The following is a 24,116-nucleotide window of genomic DNA, read 5'->3' as shown; positions in this document are numbered from 1 at the left end:
AAAGAGGTATCGGATAAAAACACGGTGCGGATACATTACGCTGCACCAGGGCAAAAGGGAAAGAACATTTTCAACTCAAACTGTACATATATCTAATTATATGGTTTAAAGCAGAGGTGAGCGTTATTAAATAACTTACCTGTAACCTGTACTCTCACTCAAAGATTTCTGTCCAGTAGCCTTGAGGTAACTTGCCCGGCGGGATGCTCCTTGAGGAGAAATATTTTCCATGGCATTGGTTTCCTGCCAGTGTCGCCCGTAGCCCGAGCCCTCACGGCATGAATCCCGCCATCTTGGCTCGACTTGTGACTCGCCCCCGCTATACAAATCACCCCTCTCATCCTCTTCTTCATCATCATCTTCATCTTCTTCTTCCTCCTCCTCTTCTTCCTCCTCCTCCTCTTCATCTTCCTCCTGGTCGGTCTGCTGGAGCACACTCTCGACGTCACCTTCGCTTTCTTCATCCATGGCCTTGATGTAGCTGCCGCTGCGCATTCTCCGGCACGGGATGTCATTGGCGGAGCCTCCCTCAGCCACAGCGTCCCAGCCACCTTGCGGTATCTAGAAAAGTACCAAAGGTATGCAAATGAGAATTAATTCATTCATATCGGTCACGAGAAAGTAAATCATTTGTTGCACAATTGAACCCTGGGTCTATCGAATATAGTGCACAAAACTTACAAATCCTAAACACGCAGATATCATCAGGTGGATCCCACACCAATTATAGAACAACTACTTGTCAAAACGTCAAACATGGATGCCAATTTCATAAGAAGTACTTTTGTAGTGACTGACCTGGAGCAGGTGACAGCCTGCATGCTCGGATGGCTTGCCGAAGCCGAGAGAGGACTTGCGGAAAGCTTCTGCAGCCTTGTTCATGGTCAATGCAGACCATCCACCATGCTTCACTATTCTATCGTCAGGCACAAGTTCACTGGACATGTTTGAAACGAGTGATTGTGATCCAATAGCCATAGATGGTGGCAGGTCATCATAGCCGAGACACTGCATCGCACTGAGCTGAGGTTTTAGAACGCACTCTGTCATTGCCCCAGTTGTGGGATCAATGTAGTAGGATGAGGGCAAGTCCGGTTGACCTAACCCACTTGACGAGCTCATGATACCCATTCCCAAAGCCGTCCCCGTCATGGAAACACCTCCCTCTGAGACCGGCATTCCCAAATTGCATCCTGAGGATGGAGGCATCACCATTCTGGTTCCAGATGGTGCCATGGTGAGTGCAGAAGGACCATACCCTGGAACTGAAGCTGACATGGCCATCCCTCCAGGTGGTCCTGTGAGTGTCATACCAGAGCATGTGGTGGAAATACCAAGGCCAGAGGTGGAGCTCGTCATTCCAACACCAGATGAAGAATTTCCAAGACCTCCAGAGGAGCTGGCTATTCCCATTGCTGCGGCTTGACTGGATAGGCCCATTCCAGTTCCCAAACCAATGCTGGGGCTCGGCACCCCAATCCCAGCAAGACCCCCGCTCCCAATAGAATGGTGCCGATGATGGTGGCTAAGGTTACTATCAGAGTTCCACCAGCCCCCTCCTGTTCCAACATGTACCATCCCAGAGGATCCCCCCTTTCCAGAAGCACTGCGAGAATGCCGACCCTCAACTTTGCGCTCTTTCCCAAATTTACCATGTCGTCGGCCATGAGTATCTAACCCACCGCGTAGATTAATCCCCTTTCCAGGCATTTCCATAGAATGAGATTTGGTGAAGAGGCGCTGCACCGAGTGTACCAGATGGCGGATACGCCCAGCGCTATTGCTGCGTTGCTCCAGGGTGAGCCTCTGGAACTGTAATGTGCGGAAGCCATCACGCCCTTGTCCAGGCAGCTGACGTTCAAAGTGGTCAAGCAGGCTTGGTGGGATGCGATGCGCCCTGCCTGAAACACTTCCTGGATGGGCGAGAGTCATGGAGCCATCCTCACGTGGATCGTAGTAAGGAGCCGTTGTCGGAAGGCCAACAACAGCCCTACCGTTACTTCCACAGCTGCCGCCACTCCGCACAAGTGTTCCACCACCTCCATTGCCACTGTAATGATGCATCCTGTAGAAAGTGAAGGCAACTTTTACGACATGAACAATAAAACATAATTAAGAGATGTAATTATGCTTTTGCATAAAGAATAAAAAATATCAAGCAGATATGGTAAAAAGTAAGGACCGACTCTGACAGGATAGGCACAGTGATATTGTGCTCACCTCGGAGTTGTCTAGTTACAAGCTAACTGCTGTGGGAAACAAGTCCAATTAGAGACTTTCATAACGATGAAGAACAATATCCTGTTTTGAAAGAAGAGGGGAAGTTAAGCTGGCTGTCAAATTGCAAGTTCACAACCTCAACTCCCTCTGGACAGCAGATGGTTTGATTCTTACAGTCACAGGAAGTCTACAGATTGGATGTACAAGGGTAAGAAAAAAGGTAGGATTGAGAGAATAAAGAAGAAGAAGAAGAAGAAGAAGAAGACATAAAATGTCAAAGCCCTTGTGGTTTTAGTAATTTTGCTGTACGGAGTAAAAGGCCAACAGAAGTCCAGTTTGGGATGGATTACAAAACAAAATCTTCTGCATATGTACAATCTCATGTATTGTATTCGTGCCAAGTTTGAACACAATCATGTGAATAATGCATGTCGAGAAATGGTTGGGCACACGTTTAAGTAACCAAATGGCCGCCAGTCGGCCATCTGGGATTGGCTATCGAAAACAATTGGACGTGCATATGTAACCCATCGTTCATTATCTGTTTGCCAAGTTTGAACAAGATCGGTAAATGCATGTCCAAGAAATGGTTCAGGACATGGCCAATATCGGTTTTTTTAGCCGCGTCGCAGACGCTGGTCATAGAGTGCCCTCTGCTGTTGTTGTTGTTGTTCTTCTTCTTCTTGTTCTTCTTCTTCTTGTTGTTCTTGCAGAGAAGACAAAACCTCAAAGCTCCACCCATTCTGGGAACCATAGCTCCACCCATTTTGGGAGAGGCTTCATATAAACAAATATCCACCATTTTATTAACTCGCATAGCTTTGAGGCCTGTTTTGTAGGCCCGTGGTGTCTTCCTCTCTCACACAGTTTTATTTCAAATCAAATTCGATATATCATTTCATTTTTCACAGTCGCTAACATAGTTTTAGACTCGGTTGAAAAAAAACGAGGAAAATCCGATGAAAGTTGCCCTTTATAGAACGAAATGAATTCTCAAAGGCCTGTAACTTCAAGTCCATTGAGATTTTTTTTTTTTAAATCGCGGCATGGTCAGTCATACACTGCCCGAAATAACAGACGGGAAAATGCCGAGATATATATATTTTGTTTAAATTGCGGCATGCTCAGTCATACACCGCCCGAAATAACAGACGGGAAAATGCCGAGATATATATATTTTGTTTAAATCGCGGCATGCTCAGTCATACACCGCCCGAAATAACAGACGGGAAAATGCCGAGATATATTAAAAATTCGTCCATTTGATGACAATCGTCACGATGAAATATTTAATTTATACGTCGTCACAATAATGTGGAGAGAGGAGCATAGCTTCGTTCACGTGTCGCCACATATGGGAAATTGCCGAGATATATATATTTTAAATCGCTGCATGGTCAGTCATACACCGCCTGAAATAACAGACGGGAAAATGCCGAGATATATTAAAAATTCGTCCATTTGATGACAATCGTCACGATGAAATATTTAATTTATACGTCGTCACAATAATGTGGAGAGAGGAGCATAGCTTCGTTCACGTGTCGCCACACACGGGAAATTGCCGAGATATATATATATTTTAAATCGCGGCATGGTCAGTCATACACCGCCTGAAATAACAGATGGGAAAATGCCGAGATATATTAAAAATTCGTCGCCACACACGGGAAATTGCCGAGATATATTTTCACTTTGCACAAAAATAACATCAAGTAATCGAATCAATAGGAATGTCCTGTGCCTATAACATCGACGTTATAGGCACAGCTGCATCTAGGCATTGTGTAACATCGACGCGGCTTTTGTTTTAATTAAAACTTTTTGTACTTGTTTACAAATAAAATGGCCGCCAGTCGGCCATCTTTGATCGCATCACGAAACACAATGATGTACATATTATGTATGCCATCATGTGTTGTCTTTGTGCCAAGTATGAACAAAATCGGTCCATACATCTCCGAGATATGGTTGCGGATGGACGGACAGACGAGACCCAATTCATAAGCCCCCGTTTTGGACCAAGTCTAACGGGGGCTAATAAAATTGAGAAAAAGGGAAGAGGACAGAGGAAGGAAAGGAGGGAAGCAAAAGGGAAATTTACTTCCATAAAACAAACATTAAACAAGCACAGATACATTCAAATTGTATTGATTTTGGGTCTCACTATCTGCCATGATCTTTCTTGGGAAAACCACATTTCCAAGCTGGCCTCCAAAGCCAGTCGCCGACTGGGCATCCTCCGTCGTGCGAAGTCCTTCCTCGGCACACCTGAGCTCCTCACCACATACAAGGCTTTCATCCGCAGCTCAATGGAATACTGTTCTCCCCTATGGGCCGGTGCTCCTGCCTCACACCTAGCTCGGCTTCACGCTGTTGAAACCAAAGCTTTCAGAATTATTGGAATCTCCCGCGATGAAGCCATCTCTGAGGGCCTTTCACTCACTCACCGCAGGCAGGTAGGTGGTCTTTCTGTCTTCTACCGACTCCTCTCCGGCCTTGCACCCCCAGCTCTCTCTGTGCTCTGTCCCCCAAATATTCCTACAGGTCGCACAAGATCTGCCAGCAACCCTCTGATGGTTAAACTGCCGAAATCTCGGCTCTCTGCTCACCTTCACTCTTTCATTCTTCTTTTCTCCCGCCTCTGGAACAAACTCCCTCACTCCCTTCAATCCCACTCCTCCCTCCAGGTCTTTAAAACAGCTGTTCACCACCATCTCTTATCTTCCCCCATCCAAAACCTTGATCTTTTCTACCCCCGCTAATTCACCCCAGATCCACCTTGTTTGAAATTCCAACTTCTTTCCTGGAAGTCCTGGCAGTGTCCATATGTTTTATACCTCTCCCACCGCCCCCTTCCCACGCCCCCCCCCCCCAAAGCCCTCGCCCTCTCTCAGATCTCTCGATGTCTCCATGTCTCTCGGTCCCTGCTCTCAAATGTTGTGTTTGTGTCCTTCCCCCTCTCTCCCCATCTTGTCTACCGCTCCCTCTGTTATATGTTTTATGTGTCGGTTTGTCTTCCTGTGTGATTAATGTTCGCTCTTTCACGAGCCTCGATCTTGTATACAAAAAAAAAAAAAAAAAATTACACCGCCCCATGCCAAATAAATAACTATCCTTCAGCGCGGCATTGTAGGGGCACCGAAGGCGCCCGGGCTATACCACCGTGCAGCTCATAGAGACTGTATTGGGAGGGAGAGGAGTACAATAATTGATTGATTAATTGCATAATTAAAATCAATAAATAGTAATCGTAAAATAATTTCTTAATCAATTGGATAATAGCATACCTCAACCACAAGTGTTTCATACAAATGGGTAACGTAAAAAATTAATTAATTAAATCATTACTCGAATAATTAAATAATTAATTGATTAATCAAGAAATAATTAATCGATGAATAGACTAATCAATAAATCAAAACTATCATTTTTAGCCACATCACTTGGTCACTGTCGTGTCCAAATATTAGCTTCCCAGCTCAAAAGGTGGCTGAGATATTGCCCAGATGAGAAGAAAATAAACAAATAATAAATAATTAAAATAAATAAATAAAAATCATTAAAATAATTAAATAATTAATAAATTGGCTAATAGAACACCGAAACCACAACCGTTTTATCCAAATCTGTAACTAAAAAAAATAAATTAAGTCATCAATCGAATAATTAAATAATTAATCGATTAAATGATTAATCAATAAATCAAAAATAGCCTTTACAGCCAAATCACTTGGTCATTGTCGTGTCCAAATATCAGCTTCCTAACTCCAGAAGAGAAAGAAAATATACAAGTACAGTGTAGCGGTTAACGGAAGCATGACACAATTACCTTGCACCGGCCGATGACGCAACCGGCGAGCGGTCACTTGTCCGGACTCGCCCTGGCGTGTCCAGACTTGCCTTTCCCGGGCGAACACTTGGCTTACCTATTTGCATACCATGTCCCGCCTGAGAGGCGTGGCTTTTGTGTGTTGAGCTTTACTTATAAATTGCCGCCCGTTCGATTGGCCGATTCAGTGCTTTTGAGTTCTTTCAAGTGAGCTGGAAATAAATAGCTCAGTGAAACTTCATTCCTGGCGTCGTTCATTTTGTCCGGTTTTATCTTGCGAGCATAGCTCCCACAATTGGTGACCCCTTTTTAAGAACACGGCGAAGGAGTCATCTGTAGTTTTGAAGCTCCCGGGCTTTTGGGAATCGCACGCGGCCGTCTGGTTTGCCCAAGCGGATTCTCAATTCGCCCTGTGGAACATTACGGAGGACGCAACGTGCTACCACCATGTGGACTCCGCGCTCAACGCCTCCACCGCGGCCCGGGTCCTGAGCTTCCTGCAGAACCCGCCGAACGCCGACAAATACGGCGCGCTCAAAGGCCTACTCCTCGGTGCGTTTGGACTCATGGAGACCGAACGCGCGAGACAACTACTCGACCTTCCAGAGCTGGGTGAGGCCCGTCCATCCGAGCGCATGGACCACATGCTGGCTCTACTCGGCGACCACAGCCCGGATTTCCTCTTCTGCGAGCTGTTCCTCCGGCAGCTACCCGGGCAGGTATGGTTAGCTCTGGCTAACTCACCCATCACGGACCCTCGCCAAGGAGGCCGAAAAAATTTTCTCGGCCAGGCGACACGTCGGAGCGGCCACCTGGAACCCTGGGCCGACCGAGGCAACGCCCGCACCTCGACCGGCGCCACCACCGGCGAGTCAGCGCCACTGGCGACAGCGGCCGCCGCGATGCCCCGTCGACCGAACCCGACGCGACCGCCGGAGCCTCCACCAGAGCGGACCATGTGCTATTACCACGCCAGGTTCAGGCAGAAGGCCAGAACGTGCCACCCACCGTGCACTTTCGGCAGGTCGGGAAACGACCAGGCCGGCGCTCGCTGCCTGCCATGAGCGTCGGCCATTCAGGCAGCCTTCTGTTTATCACGGACACAGCGTCCAGGCGGCGTTTTTTGTGCGACACCGGCGCTCAGCTGAGCGTGATACCCGTCTCGGTGCAGGACAAACAGGCCGCGCTTTGCGGCCCCGCCTTGGTCGCCGCAAACGGCTCCTCCATCCGCACCTTCTGTTTGCGCAGCATCGCATTCTGCTTCGGGGGCCAGCACTTCAGGTGGGACTTCATCACGGCGAACGTGCCTATGGCCTTGCTGGGTGCAGATTTTCTTTGTGCGCATGGGCTTTTGGTCGACGTCAAACGGCATCGGCTCATCAATGCGGAGACCTTCAGCTCGCTCGCTTGCTCATTGAGCGGCTCCGCTCCGGCCAAGCTAGCCTGCGCGCTCCCGGCCGTGGAAGATTTCACCCCCTACTCGCCGAGTTTCCCGCCCTCACGCAGCCGACGTTTTCGGCCGTCGCCGTCAAGCATGGCGTCGAACACCACATCCCAACCACAGGTCCACCGGTCTACGCCAGGGCTCGCCGCCTCGACCCGGCCAAACTCGCCATGGCGAAGGCGGAATTCGACGCGCTGGAGCGATTGGGCATTGTGCGGCGCTCGAATAGCACGTGGGCCTCGCCCCTGCACATCGTGCCCAAACGGGGTGGCGGATGGCGACCATGCGGCGATTACCGCCGCCTCAACGACGCCACCACCCCCGACCGGTACCCGATACCACACATACAGGACATTTCCGCCCGTTTGGTGGGGCAAGTGATCTTTTCCAAGGTCGACCTCATTTGGGGCTACCACCAGGTACCCGTCCGGCCGGCCGACGTGCCGAAGACGGCGGTAATTACACCTTTTGGCCTCTTCGAGTTCCTTCGCATGCCGTTCGGTCTTACGAACGCGGCTCAGGCCTTCCAGCGGCTGATGCACAGCGTGCTGTGCGACCTCACCTTCCTTTTCGTCTACTTGGACGACATTCTCGTCGCCAGCACTTCCCGGGCAGAGCACCTCATCCACCTGCGCACGCTTTTTGAGCACCTCGGCCAGCACGGCCTCATCATCAACCTGGCGAAATGCCAGTTTGGCGTAATGGCCGTCGACTTCCTGGGGCACCGCATCACGAAGCGTGGGGCCATCCCGCTGCCTACCAAGGTGGAGGCAGTCACAAGTTTCCCGCGCCCCCGCTCCATCAAGGCCCTACAGGAATTTTTGAGGATGGTAAATTTCTACCACCGGTTCGTGCCTCGCGCCGCCCAACTCATGCGCCCCCTGAACGAAGCCCTCCGGGGCAAGCCGGCCAAGCACGACGTTGCCTGGACCACAGAGATGGACGCGGCGTTCATGGGCGCTAAGCTGGCCCTCCCCAACGCGACCATGCTGGCGCACCCGGCGCTCGACGCACCCATCGCCCTCACCACGGACGCTTCTGACTACGCGGTGGGCGCCGTGCATGAACAGTGGGTGAACGGGGCTTGGCAACTGCTGGCCTTCTTCAGCCGGCAGCTTCGCCCTAACGAGCGCAAGTATAGCGCTTTCGACCGCGAGCTCCTCGGCCTTTACCTGGCCGTTTGCCACTTCTGCCATCTTTTAGAGGGCCGCGTGTTCACGGCGTTTGTGGACCACAAACCCATGGTCTTCGCCATGGCCAAGGTTACGGAGCCGTGGTCGGCCCACCAGCAGCGCCACCTCTCCACCGTGTCCGAATTTACGACGGACATCCGGCACGTCACGGGCAAGGACAATGCTGTGGCCGATTGCCTCTCCCGGTCCGGCGCGAATGCCGTCCACCTGGGTGTGGACTTTGTTCGCATGGCGGCCGAACAGACCACCGACCCCATGGTGCAAGCCCTCTGGACAGCGGACACAGGCCTGCGGTTGGCTGACGTCCCCTTTGAGGACACAGGCACGGTTCTCCTGTGCGATGTTTCCCTGGGCCAACCTCGCCCCATCGTGCCCACCGGATGGCAGCGGCACATTTTTGACGCCCTCCACGGCCTTTCCCACCCGGGCCGGAAAGCCTCACAGAAGCTCGTGGCAGCAAAGTTCGTCTGGCAAGGGCTCCGTAAGGACGTCTGCGACTAGGCCAACGCCTGTGTCGCCTGCCAGCGTGCGAAGGTCCACCGGCACACCCAGGCCCCGTTGGCACCATTCAACGTGCCCGCGCGGTGCTTCGACCACGTCAATGTGGACCTGGTGGGACCCCTTCCCTCCTCGCGGGGCTTCACCCACCTCCTCACGATGGTGGACAGGACCACCAGGTGGCCGGAGGCCGTCCCGCTGGCATCAACAACATCCGCCGACGTGGCGCAGGCCTTCATTGGCACCTGGATTGCCCGTTTCGGCGCGCCCTCGGACATCTCCTCCGACAGAGGCCCGCAATTCTCCTGCGAGCCCGCAATTCGCCCAGGCCTTGGGGGTCAAGTTACACCATACCACGGCCTACCACCCCCAAGCCAACGGCTTGTGCGAGCGGTTCCACTGCTCTATGAAGGCCGCTCTCAGGGCCAGCCTCCAGGACGACGGTTGGGCCGACAAGCTCCCGTGGGTCCTATTGGGCCTCCGAACGGCCCCTAAAGAGGAGCTCCAGGCTTCCACCGCCGAGCTGGTCTACGGCCAGCCACTGCGCGTGCCGGGCGAATTCATCCCTGACGCCACAGGCCCCTGGTCCGCGGCTCGCCAACGCTCGGTCCTCCAGGAGGCCGCCAGGAGATATGCCCCCGTGCCCACGTCCCTCCACGGCTGCCCCCAACCCCACGTCCCCCCAGTACTTCGCACTGCGGAGTACGTTTTTATCCGGCATGACACACACCGGGGACCGCTCCGGCCGCTGTACGATGGACCTTTCCGGGTCCTGAAGAGGGACGACAAGTCGTTCATCATCGACATCGGCGGCAAGCCGGACCGCATCTCCATGGACCGCCTCAAGCCAGCCCATTTGGACCTCAACCAACCTCCACGGTTGGCCCTTCCTCCACGATGGGGCCGTCCTCCGTCAACCAAGCTCCCCGCCCGACCATCCACCGCCACGCCACCTACCACCCCCACACGAATCGCCAGGGGTCGTTTCGGCCGGGTCATCAAGACCCCCCTCAAACTGACTCTCCCGGTGCATGTTAATTCTTGGGGGGGGGGGGGGGCGCATGTAGCAGTTACCGGAAGCATGACACAATTACCTTGCACCGGCCGATGACGCAACCGGCGAGCAGTCACTTGTCCGGACTCACCCGGGCGTGTCCAGACTTGCCTTTCCCGGGCGAACACTTGGCTTACCTATTTGCATACCACGCCCCACCTGAGAGGTGTGGCTTTTGTGTGTTGAACTTAACTTGTAAATTGCCGCCCGTTCGATGGGCTGATTCAGTGCTTTTGAGTTCTTTCGAGTGAGCTGGAAATAAATAGCTCAGTGAAACTTCATTCCTGGCGTCGTTCATTTTGTCCGGTTTTATCGTGCGAGCATAGCTCCCACAACAGATACATTCAAAGTACACCGCCCCCATGCCAAATAAATTAATATCCTTCAGCGCGGCATTGTCGGGGCACCTAAGGTGCCCGGCGATACCACCGTGCAGCTCATAGAGACTGTATTGGGAGGGAGAGGAGTACAATAATTGATTGATTAATTGCATAATTAAAATCAATAAACAGTAATCGTAAAATAATTTCTTAATCAATTGGATCATAGCATACCTCAACCACAAGTGTTTCATCCGAATGTGTAACTTCAAAAAATAATTAATTAAATCATTACTCGAATAATTAAATAATTAATTGATTAATCAAGAAATAATTAATCGATGAATAGACTAATCAATAAATCAAAAATATCATTTTTAGCCACATCACTTGGTCACTGTCGTGTCCAAATATTAGCTTCCTAGCTCAAAAGGTGCCTGAGATATTGCCCAGATGAGAAGAAAATAAGCAAATAATTAACAATTAAAATAAATAAATAATAATCATTAAAATAATTAAATAATTAATAAATTCGCTTATAGAACACCTAAACCACAACCGTTTCATCCAAATCTGTAACAAAAAAAAAAAATTAAGTCATCAATCGAATAATTAAATAATTAATCAATTGAATGATTAATCAATAAATCAAAATAGCCATTACAGCCAAATCACTTGGTCATTGTCGTGTCCAAATATCAGCTTCCTAACTCAAAAGGTGCCTGAGATAATGCCCAGAAGAGAAAGAAAATAAACAAGTACAGATACATTCAAAGTACACCGCCCCCATGCCAAATAATTAAATATCCTCCAGCGCGGCATTGCCGGGGTGCCTTCGGCGCCCGGCAATACTGCCGTGCAGCTCATAGAGATTGTATTGGGTGAGAGAGGTGTGCAATAATTGATTGGTTAATTGCATAATTAAAATCAACAAATGATGATCATAAAATATTTTATTAATCAATTGGCTAATAGCATACCTAAACCACTAGTGCTTCATCGGAAGCTGTAACTTTTGGAAAATTAATTAGATAAGTCATTAATCAAAAAAAAATTAAAAATTAATTGATTAATCAATAAATAATTAATCGATTAATTCATTAATCCACAAATCAAAAATATCACTCATAGCCACATCACTTGCTAACTGTCGTGTCCAAATATTAGCTTCCTAGCTCAAATGGTGCCTGAGATATTGCCCAGATGAGTGAAAATAAATAAATGACTAATAATGAAAAGAAATAAATAATAATCATAAAAAATTAAATAATTAATCAATTGGATAATTGAATACATAAACCATCACCATTTCATCCGAATCTGTAACTTAAATTTTTTTTTTAATTAAGTCAGTAATCGAATAATTAAATAATTAATCGATTAATTGATTAATCAATAAATCAAAAATAGCCTTTACAGCCAAATCACTTTGTCATTGACATGTGCAAATATCATCTTCCTAACTCCAAAGGTACCTGAGATCATGCCAGGAAGAGAAAGGAAATATATAAGTACTTAATTAATCGATAATAATTAAGTAACTAATCAATTAATTGATTAATCAAAAAACAAAAATACCGTTTTTGACAGTACTTTCTCACTATTGTGCCGAAGTTTCAGCTTCCCAGCTCAAAGGATGGCTGAGATATCGCCCGGACAAACAAGAAAGAAAACAAACAAACAAACAAGTAATTAAATAATTAATTGATGAATTGATAAATCAATACATCAAAATTAGCCTTTACAGCCAAATCACTTGGTCATTGTCATGTCCAAATATCAACTTCCTAGCTCAAAAGTTGCCTGAGATAATGCCCAGAAGAGAAATGAAATAAATTGGTATTTAATGAATCGATAATAATTAAATAATTAATCAATTAATTAATTAATCAAAAAACAAAAAATACCGCTTTTGACAAAGCACTTTCCCGCTATTGTGCCAAAATTTCAGCTTCCTAGCTCAAAGGATGGCTGAGATATGGCCCGGACAAACAAACAAGAAAACAAACAAACAAACAACCGGAGTGAAAACTGAGTACTCCCTTTCAGCGTACGTCATTGCCGGGCCCCCTTCAGTGCCCGGCAATGACGTTATGCAGCGCCTGGAGATGGCAGAGGAAAGGAGCAGTGTACAACAAACAAACGGAGTGAAAACTGAGTACCGGTACTCTCTTTCAGCATGCGTCATGCAGCGCCTGGAGATGGCATGGGAAAGGAGCGGTGTACAACAGCCTTTACAGCCAAATCTCTTGGTCATTGTCATGTCAAAATATCAGCTTCCTAACTCAAAAGGTGCCTGAGATAATGCCCAGAAGAGAAAGGAAATAAATAAGTGCGTGATTAATCGATAATAATTAAGTTACTCATCAATTAATTGATTAATCAAAAAACAAAAAATACAGTTTTTGACAAAGCACTTCCTCACTATTGTGCCCACATTTCAGCTTCCAAACTCAAATGATGGCTGAGATATTGCCCAGACAAACAAACAAACGAACAAACAAGAAAACAAGAATACAAGGAAACATTGCTTCTTCGGTGCCAAACAAATGAAAACTTCGGTGCCCGGCAATGACGTTATGCAGCGCCGGGAGATGGCATAGGAAAGGTGTGGGGTGTACAACAAACAAACAACCAGAGTGAAAACTGAGTACTCCCTTTCAGCGCGCGTTATTTCCGGGCCCCCTTCGGTGCTCGGCGATGACGTCATGCAGTGCCTGGAGATGGAATAGAAAGGAGCGGTGTACAATAATCCTAGATTCGGAATGAATATTTAGGTTGTTAACTGCACTAACATATGAATCCGCAACATTTGTGGATGAGAATATGTTTATGTAATTCACACTTTTTTGTTATATTTTCAGGGCATACGAGGCCAAGCTACGTCACTACAGCCATGGATATGGCTGGAATGGTGGACTCAGATAAGCACCTCCACAAGAAAATCAGACCTGCACTAATAAACTAGAGTGAACATAATGTGCAGAAGATGATTACTACCTTCAAGAACTTCATGAATTCATTTGAGATACATGTCCAGCATGCACTGTTCCACCTGTCTTCAGGAGCAAGAGCACCAGATGATGAAGAAGACCTCCTGAATGTGGAAAAGTGTGGCTCTACCATCTTTGAGGAATTTCTGCATGTAAGGCTTGTTGATAAGTCCATCACTTCCCACTCACCCTTGAACAAAGAGAAAAAAATTGATGCAATCCAAGTGAAAAAAAGGTCACTTCAATGCAGAATAAGGTACTTCAGATCACAGCGCAGTGGAATATTGAATTTGACAAATTTTGATGCTCTCGGAGGAAGGCAAAATCAGCATGGAGGGAGCCCTTTCATCTCCACTTAGCCCACTTCTCTGGGCCTTGGCTGCAGCTGATGGCCTCCCAACAAAAACTGACAAATCTACCATTCTTCATGAGCTTGAACAGGAAACTTCACTCACTCTAATGGAAACAGATGAAGACAGGGTTGATGGAAATGCTATTCTTCATTCACTGACAGGTCTACCACAGAATTTTGGATAATTGGCTAAAAGGATATTCAGTACTTTGCCAAAAGTGAAAAGGATAGATTTTGTGACACACATATCTGGAAAACTCAAATCTGCATCACAAGAAGAAGTAGATATGAGGATCATACTTCATTGTTTGCATGGAGCACAATCAACGTCAACACAAGACATCATTGTTAGATCTCCAGACAGAGCAGATGTAATCATGATCAGCTGACACAAACAAGAGGGTATTTCTTAACATCAAGACCCTCCACACATTTCATGGCTCAGATATGTGGCAAACATTGGTTGGCCTGCGTGTACACAATGGATGCGGATCGATCTGTGTCTTTGTTCGAAAAGGTAAGGCCTTATAAGTTCTAGACTACGGATTTTTATGTTAAGAAAATAGGCCTTTTATGTTTTGAAAAGCGGAATTTTTTTTTTTTAATGTGAAAAAATCCCGAAATATTTTTTTCCCCCCGTTTTATTCATTTTTTATTATTACCAAGTTTTTCAGAAATCAGTCAAAAAAAGAACAAAAAATGGTAAGCTTTTTCCTGCACAACATTAAACACTCTGGGCTAGTAAACAGGTAAAAAATGACGTTCAGGTACCTTTATTGCAACCGCATTATTTGATAAGTAGAGGACAAGAAGAAATTGACAAGACCCTTTTAGGAACGGTTAAAGTAGGTGTTTGAAATCATTATCTTGGTAATGTTCTCCTTGGTGAGGCGGTGTCGGCAGTCGGTGAGGACGTTTCTGTAGACGGAGAAGGACCTTTCCACATCGACGCCGACGATGGGGCAGTACCTCAAGAGGGGGATGTCAGCAAGCTTGACTCCAGCCGGCACACCAACCTCAGATCCGTGCTGATCTCCATCCAGGATCAAAGCCACTGTCCTCAGCACACCAATGTCGGGATTGCGCTGCAGCACCGCCTTGAACTTGGTGAGCAGGATCTCCTTACGGCAGCCTCGGATCTTTTCGAGCTCCTCCTTGGCCTGATCAAGGAGCTGGAAGGCCTTGGCCAGCTCCATGCCGGCCTCCTCCAGCTGCTTAAGGATCTTCGGGATGAACGACACATGGGCATTTAAGAAGACCAAACTGAGCTTGATGTCCGCCTTTCCGAACAGGTCCTTGGCACTCCGGATTGCCATCGCGTCGTCATCGTTCAGCTGGTCCACAATGTCCTTGACGGCCTCGAAGTGCTCGGCGTAAAACACCGCGGCGTCGATCCACGTCCCCCACCGAGTCAGAATGGGCTCCGGGGGGAGAGAAAGATTGGGCTGCTGCTCCTTCCAAAAGACAACACACGACAGGGCTTTGACGAACACCTTCTTCGTCGTGGCAATCAGGGCGTTGACGTCCTTGAACATTTCTCGGACTGTCTCGCAGACACGGTGGAGCACGTGGGCAACGCAAGTCACATGCAGCAAGTCCGGGAAGAGTTCCTTCAGGGCATGGCCGGCCTTGATCATATAGGCCACGGCGTCGCTGACTAGGACCTTGAGGCACTCCGGCTTGAAATCAGGCCAAAGATAGCGCAGCGTGTCATTGACTGCATGCACGATCTCCCCGGAGTTGGTCTTCTCCAGAAACATGCACTGGACGAGGTGGGGACGAAAGTACCCCTCCTTGGACAAGCGTCCCGCGATGATGTTGGCCACATATCGACCTGCCGAATCGGTCGTCTTTGTCGACGGACAGCCAGATGGGCTGCTGTCCGAGGTCGGCACGGATCCCCGCCAAGGCCTCGTCGTAGCACTTGTCGAGGTAGTGCTTTCGAATCCAGCTTTCATCGGGGATCTGGAGAGTGATGTGCTTTTCCAGGAACGACCGGAGGGCAGTGTTTTCCAATTTCGACCATGGGATGCCAGCGGCCAGCATGGCCTGGCACAGCTCCTGAGCCATGACGTCGCACTTGTGCCTCTTTCCGCCACCAAAGTCCTCCATGGTGGCTTGCGTGACCGTCCTCTTCTTCTTCAAGGCCAAGTTGCTCCTGTGGCGGTCTCCTCGGACATGTTGGGCCAGCTCAGACTTCTGCTTCGCCCGGAAAGTCTTTTCACAAGCTCGACAGAAAGCCGTGTCACTCGACACGTACTTGAAGGTGGCCCAATCGCCGCCAGCGTTGAATTCCTTCAGCCACTTGTCACGAAGAGCAGCACTCATCTTGATAGGAGACTTGTTCACACTTTGTGTACACTCTCTCACTGTAGTACACCGCCTCACTGCTGTACACGCTGGGGACGCAACGCACGCAAGTGGACGCAACGTTTTGTTTTTGAGATCGATCGCAGTTAAAAATTTCGATCGCAGTTACAAATTTCGATCGCAGTTAAAAATTTCGAAAAATTCCCTAATTTTTTTTAGCGTTGCCAGACATTTTCGACCAAAAAGGGCATTTTATTTTATTTTTCCCGAAAAAGGGCGAAATTCTTTTTTTCTCCGAAAATAGCAAAATAATTTTTTTGCGCGCAAAAAAGCCGTTTTATGTGAAAAAATATTTTTTCTTTTTTCACATAAAAATCCGATGTGCACTTATAACATTCTCAAGAAACAGAAAAACTTTATGATTGTCTTCATTGCATTTCGAAATTCGAATGAAGTATCAAATGATACTTATTCTGAAGTTGAACAATTTGTTTGTTGTCTCCATGGTAAACCAAAAAAGCTGCACAGGGATATACTGCAAACAAGCAAATCAGATATTCCACACATTGGTAACACCCAACTGCTGTCCAACTCAGATTGCATTGATTTGAGCCCGCTACCACCTTTTACCTGTCTCCACTGAAGATTCATGTCCTCATAGATGACTACCAGGTGCTTATCTGGAAAATTTCCCATGGATGGAGAAAGACTGAGTAGTTCCTTGATCATCAAGCAGGTTTGCATATTCCGATCTCAGCATTTTAAAATTATTGTGTTCAACTTATAAATACTGTACAAGAAAATGTAATGCTGAAAATGTTTGTTATATTTATTTTTAAAACATTTTGTACAAAGGAAACTACAGTCCAGGATGACAAGGAAGATGGCGATGATGCAGGGTCTGCCAGCTTGGCAGATTAAATCTTTAGTAATGAAGATGAGAGCAGTGAAGATGAAGAATATAGACAAGGTTAGTGATGAAAACGTATTGTGCATTGTCGTCTTCCAACTGCAACAAGATGTTGAAATCACTTATTTTTGTTGGAAATTTACGCACATGTCTGTCGTGCCTTAATGGTGTCAGTACAATAAATTATGATTTTGAGTACCAGCAACGGTACCCGCCCTACGGGCGGGGCTTCAATTGGGAGGCCCAAATGAAAAGGCAAAATATCAGAAATTGAAGGCTTTTTTTAATTTTAAACGATTCATATAAACATCCATTTTTTTTGTTTGTTTTTTGTTTTATTTGTATACAAGATCGAGGCTCGTGAAAGAGCTAACATTAATCACACAAAAAGTCAAACCGACACATAAAACACAAAATAAGGGGAGCGGTAGACAAGATGGGGAGAGAGAGGGAAGGACACAAGCACAACATTTGAGAGCAGGGACATCGAGAGAAATGTGGGAGGGAGAAGGCTCGGGGGGAGGTGGGAGAGGTATAAAACATATGGAAACTGCAAGGACTTCCAGGAAAGAAGTTGGAATTTCAAAAAAGTGTATCTGGGGTGAATTAGCGGGGGTAGAAAAGATCAATGTTTTGGATGGGGGAAGATAAGATATGGTGGTGAACAGCTGTTTTAAAGAACTGGAGGGAGGAGTGTGATTGAAGGGAGTGGGGGAGTTTGTTCCAGAGGCGGGAGAAAAGGGGAATGAAGGAGTGAAGGTGAGCAGAGAGCCTAGATTTTGGCAGTTTAACCATAAGAGGGTTGCTGGCAGATCTTGTGCGACCTGTAGGAATATTTGCGGGACAGAGCACAGAGAGAGCTGGGGGAGCAAGGCCAGAGAGGAGTCGGTAGGAGACAGAAAGACCACCAACCTGCCTGTGGTGAGTGAGTGAAAGGCCCTCGGAGTTAGCTTCATCGCAGGAGATTCCAATGATTCTGAAAGCTTTGGTTTCAACAGCGTGAAGCCAAGCTAGATGTGAGGCAGGAGCACCGGCCCAGAGGGGGGAACAGTATTCCATTGAGCTGCGGATGAAAGCCTTGTATGATGTGGTGAGGAGCTCAGGTGTCCAAGGATGGACTTTGCACGACGGAGGATGCCCAGTTGGCGACTGGCTTTGGAGGCCAGCTTGGAAATGTGGTTTTCCCAAGAAATATCATGGCAGATAGTGAGACCCCAAAGCTTGAGCGACAGAACTTCTTGGAGAGGATTGTTGAGAAAGTAGATGGGGGGTTTTCCAGTCGGTCTTTTCGGAGAGACATAGTAAGAGTGTGAGATTTGTCAGGATTGAAAGACATGTTCCACTTGTTTGACCAATCTGTGATTTTGTCCAGGTCTGCAGAGAGTGAGGAGGCTGCAGACTGCCGATCTGAGGGATGAGGAATGGAGCGGCAGAGAGTGGAGTCATCAGCAAACAGATAGAGAGGATTTTCCAGAGAGTCGGAGAGATCATTGATGAAGACCAGAAATAGCACAGGGCCCAGAACACTACCTTGGGGAACTCCAGCCAGAACAGGAAGGGGAGATGAGAGAAATCCATTCAGGGCTGCACGTTGACTACGACCAGAGAGGAAGTCTGCAAGCCATGCGTGGAGATTTCCATGGATACCATGGATACCATAATCCGTTAAATCATATCACACGCAAATCATAAAAATCTAAACAGTCTTACTATAATGCACCAAATGTCAGTCTGTCTGTCTGTCCATCCGTTTGAAGGTACCGCAAAAACGGCTGAACCGATCGCAACGATATTTTGGGTGGGTAATCCTGGGATCTCCTGGAGTAAAATAGGGTATATTGTTTTTCCAATTTCAGATTTGGCCTCCAGCATTTTCTGGTTTGGAGTCCCGCATAACGTTATATTCCCGGGTGCTGCACAAACGGCTGCACCGATCGCTGCACAGCTGAACCGATCAGCTGCATCAATCAGACTCAGTGACACCGAACAAAGACCTTTTATAAGGACATGGGTTGAATCCCTGCTTGAGAGAATGCCAACCCCCTCCCCGCCATCATGGTCGTCTCTCCAACTCACAATCCCACGAGATATTCGGAAAGGATGACCCAAAACCAATTATCTTCTTTTTGATTCGTATATAAACATCATTAAAAGTAAATAATGACCTCGGCCAAAGTTCAAACGACATGAGTTTAATCTCTACATGAGAGAATTACACGTAGCTATTTGGGCAGTGTATACGCTAACAGATCGCTGTCTCCATCGATCTTGCAGAGGCCGTAACACCTATCGGTTCAAAATCCTTTTTCACTGTTGACTTGGTAGTTTTTACAATGAAGGAAACATCAACAATGTTGTTAAAAGTTTATTTTGTGATTAATTTGTGATTGGAGTTATGTTGTTTGGAATGAAAAAAAGAGATATCGAGTGCAAGTAAATGACGACATGCCGTGATGGTTTCTACTTTCTGAACGTGAACTTCGCGGATCGCCATATGCAGATTCGCCACGGACCCACGATCGATATTTCTATACGTGAATGTACCCGTTTGTTTGCGAACAGGTACGTTTTTCATGGAAGTCCTTCACAAACTTGCTGTCCATGTCTGACGTGCGACTGAGGGTGCTACAGGAATGTGGAATTTATTGGTTTCATGCTTCAGCATTCGCCGTATCTGCATTGCCTGTTTGTTTCTGGGCTCCCACCAGTGCGTAGCACGGGTATCTCACTAGTTTGTAGAATTTCAATAAAAGCCACATCACTGCTCATATCGGTAAATATAATTCCATCGTGTTTGTTAAAACTGGAAAATTGGAAAAATTGGGAAATTGGAAAAACAATATAGCCTATTTTACTCCAGGGGGTCCCAGGATTACCCACCCAAAATTTCGTTGCAATCGGTTCAGCCGTTTTTGCGGTACCTGTGAACAGACAGACAGACATTTGGTGAATTATAGTGAGATGAGTATCAGCAGGTACATACATCCAGGAGTGTCTTGAGCCAGCCCAGGCCCCGAAGCAAACAACCTCGCCCCCCCACCCCCGAACCCTTTCTGTCTTTTATAAATTTTTAAGGAACTTTCTTCAATGAAAAACAAAAAACTTTAAAACTTTAAACTTTAAAAAAACTTTAAACTAACTAAAAAACTAAAAAAACTTTAAACTTTTATTTAGCCGTGTGATCGAAAATAAAGGAGATAGCGGGACGTTTGGACCAATCGAGTCAATTCGCACCCTCGACTGTTGAACATTATTTCTCCCTAAGATTGGCAAAAAAATACGTGAGAAGACGGTTAATAATTTTTTTTTGACAAAGAGGATTCAAATTCTCATTTCTTTGTAACTCACATTCCTGGTTAATAACTATTTTCTGTAAAGTTTGAAAATGTACCATTAGGTAAATGTTGTTTTGTTTCTGGCAAGAAAAGCAAAATCAGCTTCTGGGTTTAAATGTAACGATGAGGAAATGAGGATGAACCGAAGAGGGGTTTCACTGTACTGTTTAAAAACAATAAGAGGAGAAGCTTGGGCACCTCAACGGACGCCGGGCCCTGAGGCAGCGACCCCCCTAACTCCCTCTCCCGACGGCCCTGCATACATGTGAAATATGACATTCATTCCAGATAAAACTAGAACATCATTTGGTAGAGAGCATACCACCGCCAGACTGAACAGTTTACTTTTGTTTCCCACTGAAAGGTCAGATCTGGATCGGACATGAACCAAAATCTAATCAACTTGTTCTTGTCACCAACACAACTCATCCACCAAGTTTTGACATAATCCGTTCATAAATTTTTGAAATATCATGCTATATATCGTTTTTGGTCCCATCTCTCAACGCTGAAGAATCACTTTAAAATATATCTAATTCTCATATCCGGATCTGTATTCGGATCTTCACCAAAATCGAATCGATTCATCCTCGTCACCACAGAGCTTCTCCACAAGTTTCATCCGAATCCGTCCATAAGGTTTTGAGATATCGTGATCCGTGCTACACTGTATATTCGTTTTAGACCTACACTACATAGCCAAAAGTATATGGACACCCGAACATCACACCCGTATGTGCTCGTGGAACATCTCATTCCAAAATCATGGGCATTAATATGGAGTTGGTCCCCCCCTTTGCTACTATAACAGCCTCCACTCTTCTAGGAAGGCTTGCTACTGGATGTTAGAACATTGCTGCAGGGATTTGCTTCCATTCAGCCACAAGAGCATTAGTGAGGTCGGGCACTGATGTTGGGCGATTAAGCCTGGCTCATAGTCGGCGTTCCAATTCATCCCAAAGGTGTTCAATGGGGTTGAGGTCAGGGCTCTGTTCAGGCCAGTCAAGTTCTTCCACACCGATCTCGCCAAACCATTTCTGCATGGACTTCGCTTTGTGCACGGGGGCATTGTCATGCTGAAACAGGAAAGGGCCTTCCCCAAACTGTTTCCACAAAGTTGGTAGCACACAATCGTCTAGAATGTCATTGTATGCTGTAGCATTAATATTTCCCTTCACTGGAACTAAGGTGCCCAGCCCGAACCATGAAAAACAGCCCCAGACCATTATTCCTCCTCCACCAAACTTTACAGTTGGCACTATGCATTCGGGCAGGTAGTGTTCTCCTGGCATCCGCCAAACACAGATTCAACAGTCGGACTGCCAGATGGTGAAGCATGATTCATCACTCCAGATAACACTTTTCCACTGCTCCAGAGTCCAATGGACAAACAAATGGAGAGATTTACACCACTCCAGCCAACACTTGGCATTGCGCATGGTGAACTTGCGCTTGTGTGCGGCTGCTCGGCCATGGAAACCCATTTCATGAAGCTCCCGACGAACAGTTGTTGTGCTGACGTTGCTTCCAGAGGCAGTTTGGAACTCTGTAGTCAGTGTTGCAACCGAGGACAGACGATTTTTACACGCTACGCGTTTCAGCACTCGGCGGTCCCGTTCTGTGAGCTTGTGTGGCCTACCACTTTGCGGCTGAGCTGTTGTTGCTCTGAGACGTTTCCACTTCACAATAACAGCACTTACAGTTTACCGTGGCAGCTCTAGCAGGACATAAATTTGACGAACTAACTTGTTGGAAAGGTGGCATCCTATGACGGTGCTACATTGGAAGTCACTGAACCCTTCAACATGACCCATTCTACTGCCAATGTTTGTCTATGGAGATTTCATGGCTGTGTGCTTGATTATATATACCTGCCAGCAATGGGTGTGGCTGAAACAGCCGAATCCACTAATTAGAAGGGGTGCCTGCATACTTTTGGTCATGTAGTGTATCACCCAATGGTGAATAATCACTAAAAAGATTCTCTCATCTGGATCCGGATTCAGGTCTTCAATCTCCACCAAAATTAAATCAATTCTTCCTTGTCACATTCGCAACCTGTCCAAGTTTTGTCCAAATCCGTCCACAACTTTTTGAAATATTGTGCTATATAAATGTCAGTTTTAGCCCTGTTACTCAATCGTGAAGAATCACTTCAAAAATTTCTCTGATGCGGATCGGGATTTGAATCTTCACCAAAATTAAATCATTTCGTCCTTGTCACACACCCAACCTTTCCACTAAGTTTCGTCCGAATCTGTCCACAAAAAAAAAAACAGACATACAGACGGAGGTGAAAACATAACCTCCATCCATCCACCATCGATGGCGGAGGTAAATATTGAAAAATGCATTTTATTGCTTTCGAATGGGGAAAACAGGACATATCCAAATGTTTGAAAAATTACTTATTTTCACTGTTTGCACTTATCGGAGCATGTAATACAAATCTCTCAAACACAGCTGAGCACACCTAGGCAATTGGCAAACAATCACTTTTCAAAGCCAGAATAAAAATATATGAATGATCGTTTTAAGGCCATTTTCCCCGCTGGAGCAGGGGTTAGCCTTGCGGGCCCCATGACAATCATGGTTCCCTGTTTGAGGCAATGTTTTTATGGCCGGATGCCCTTCCTGGCGCCAACTCTTGGGCGCCTCTTACGATGCGCGGGGATACGGTGTACCTATTCTAAACCGGGGTACACACCGGGATCATTCATCCAAGCAAGCTGGTACTCAAATTTGCCGACCTCGGAAGGATGACAGGCTGAGTCAACCCCCCTGGTGTTAATTCAGCGATCGACCGGGATTCGAACCCAGGATCCTGGGATCCCAAGCCGGCACCCTAACCGCTAAGCCAACACCAGGCTTTTTTCACTTTTTTTTTCACAACACTTTTTTCAAAGCCAGAGGACACATATTTTTTAAAAGTTATTGTCCTGAGAATTCCATGTAGGGGAGGTTTTTGGTACATGGCCCATGGACGACAAGTTAAACCAATCAACACAGCCATCCTTCACATCTGTGGTTAGCAGGTACAATTCACCACTCATACGCACCTGTAACAATATTGACAACGATTACCTATCTCGCTCAGTTCTCAATCTGGATCATCATAATTAGGCACACACATGCTGCCTCAAAAGGCCTTTTCATATATTTCTCTCAGTGTTGTTACGGCCATCATAAATAACATACCTCCAGATCATTCCACCACTACTTGGGAATTGTGGATGGGTGGTTCTGGACATGAGGACAGTGTGATGAGGATGGGTGTCTCTGCACCTGCTTAGGGTGAGGTTATGATGGGTGGTTCAGCCCCAAGGAGGGTGAGATGAGGATGAGTGTGAGATGAAGTTCTGCACCTGGAAGAGGTAGGTGAAGATGAGTGGTTATATCCCGGAATGATTTGAGGAGACATTTTGTGCTGTACGAAGTGAAATAATAGGAACATTACATGTTAGATGTGGCTTTGATTATCACATGTAGTTAGAGGTATAGGTTCGACAAAAATTGGCACCAAGAGATGACATGGGTATTTCTGTTTATAATAATGTCAGGGCTTAATGTGCAAGCAATTAAGTGATTAATTTTTGCGAGCCTCCCATGTGTAAGTGATTAATGTGTAAGCCTCCAATGTGTAAGTGATTAATTT

General features: G+C 46.7%; 1 protein-coding gene across 4 annotated transcripts in view; it reads right to left on the bottom strand.

Annotated features, from left to right (window-relative positions):
• Window positions 1-24,116, bottom strand: part of LOC137422886 (disks large-associated protein 2-like) — a 402,494-nt gene that overhangs the window by 178,286 nt on the left and 200,092 nt on the right. For 2 of the 4 annotated variants that reach the window (XM_078774953.1, XM_068109517.2), the window contains 2 exons: window positions 799-2,065; window positions 140-561 (listed from right to left, as the gene is read on the bottom strand). In XM_078774953.1, coding sequence (XP_078631079.1) covers window positions 140-561; window positions 799-2,065 — 1,689 coding nt within the window. Of the gene's footprint in view, window positions 1-139; window positions 562-798; window positions 2,066-23,659 lie in introns of all 4 variants that reach the window. The other 2 variants (XM_068109518.2, XM_068109519.2) reach the window with 2 other exon arrangements.

Source organism: Myxine glutinosa, chromosome 3 (assembly GCF_964187855.1).
Source record: "Myxine glutinosa chromosome 3, kmMyxGlut1.1, whole genome shotgun sequence".
NCBI classification, from domain to species: Eukaryota; Metazoa; Chordata; class Myxini; order Myxiniformes; family Myxinidae; genus Myxine; species Myxine glutinosa.
The sequence above is the reverse complement of the archived record's forward strand: the minus strand, read 5'-3'. Positions and strand labels throughout refer to the sequence as shown.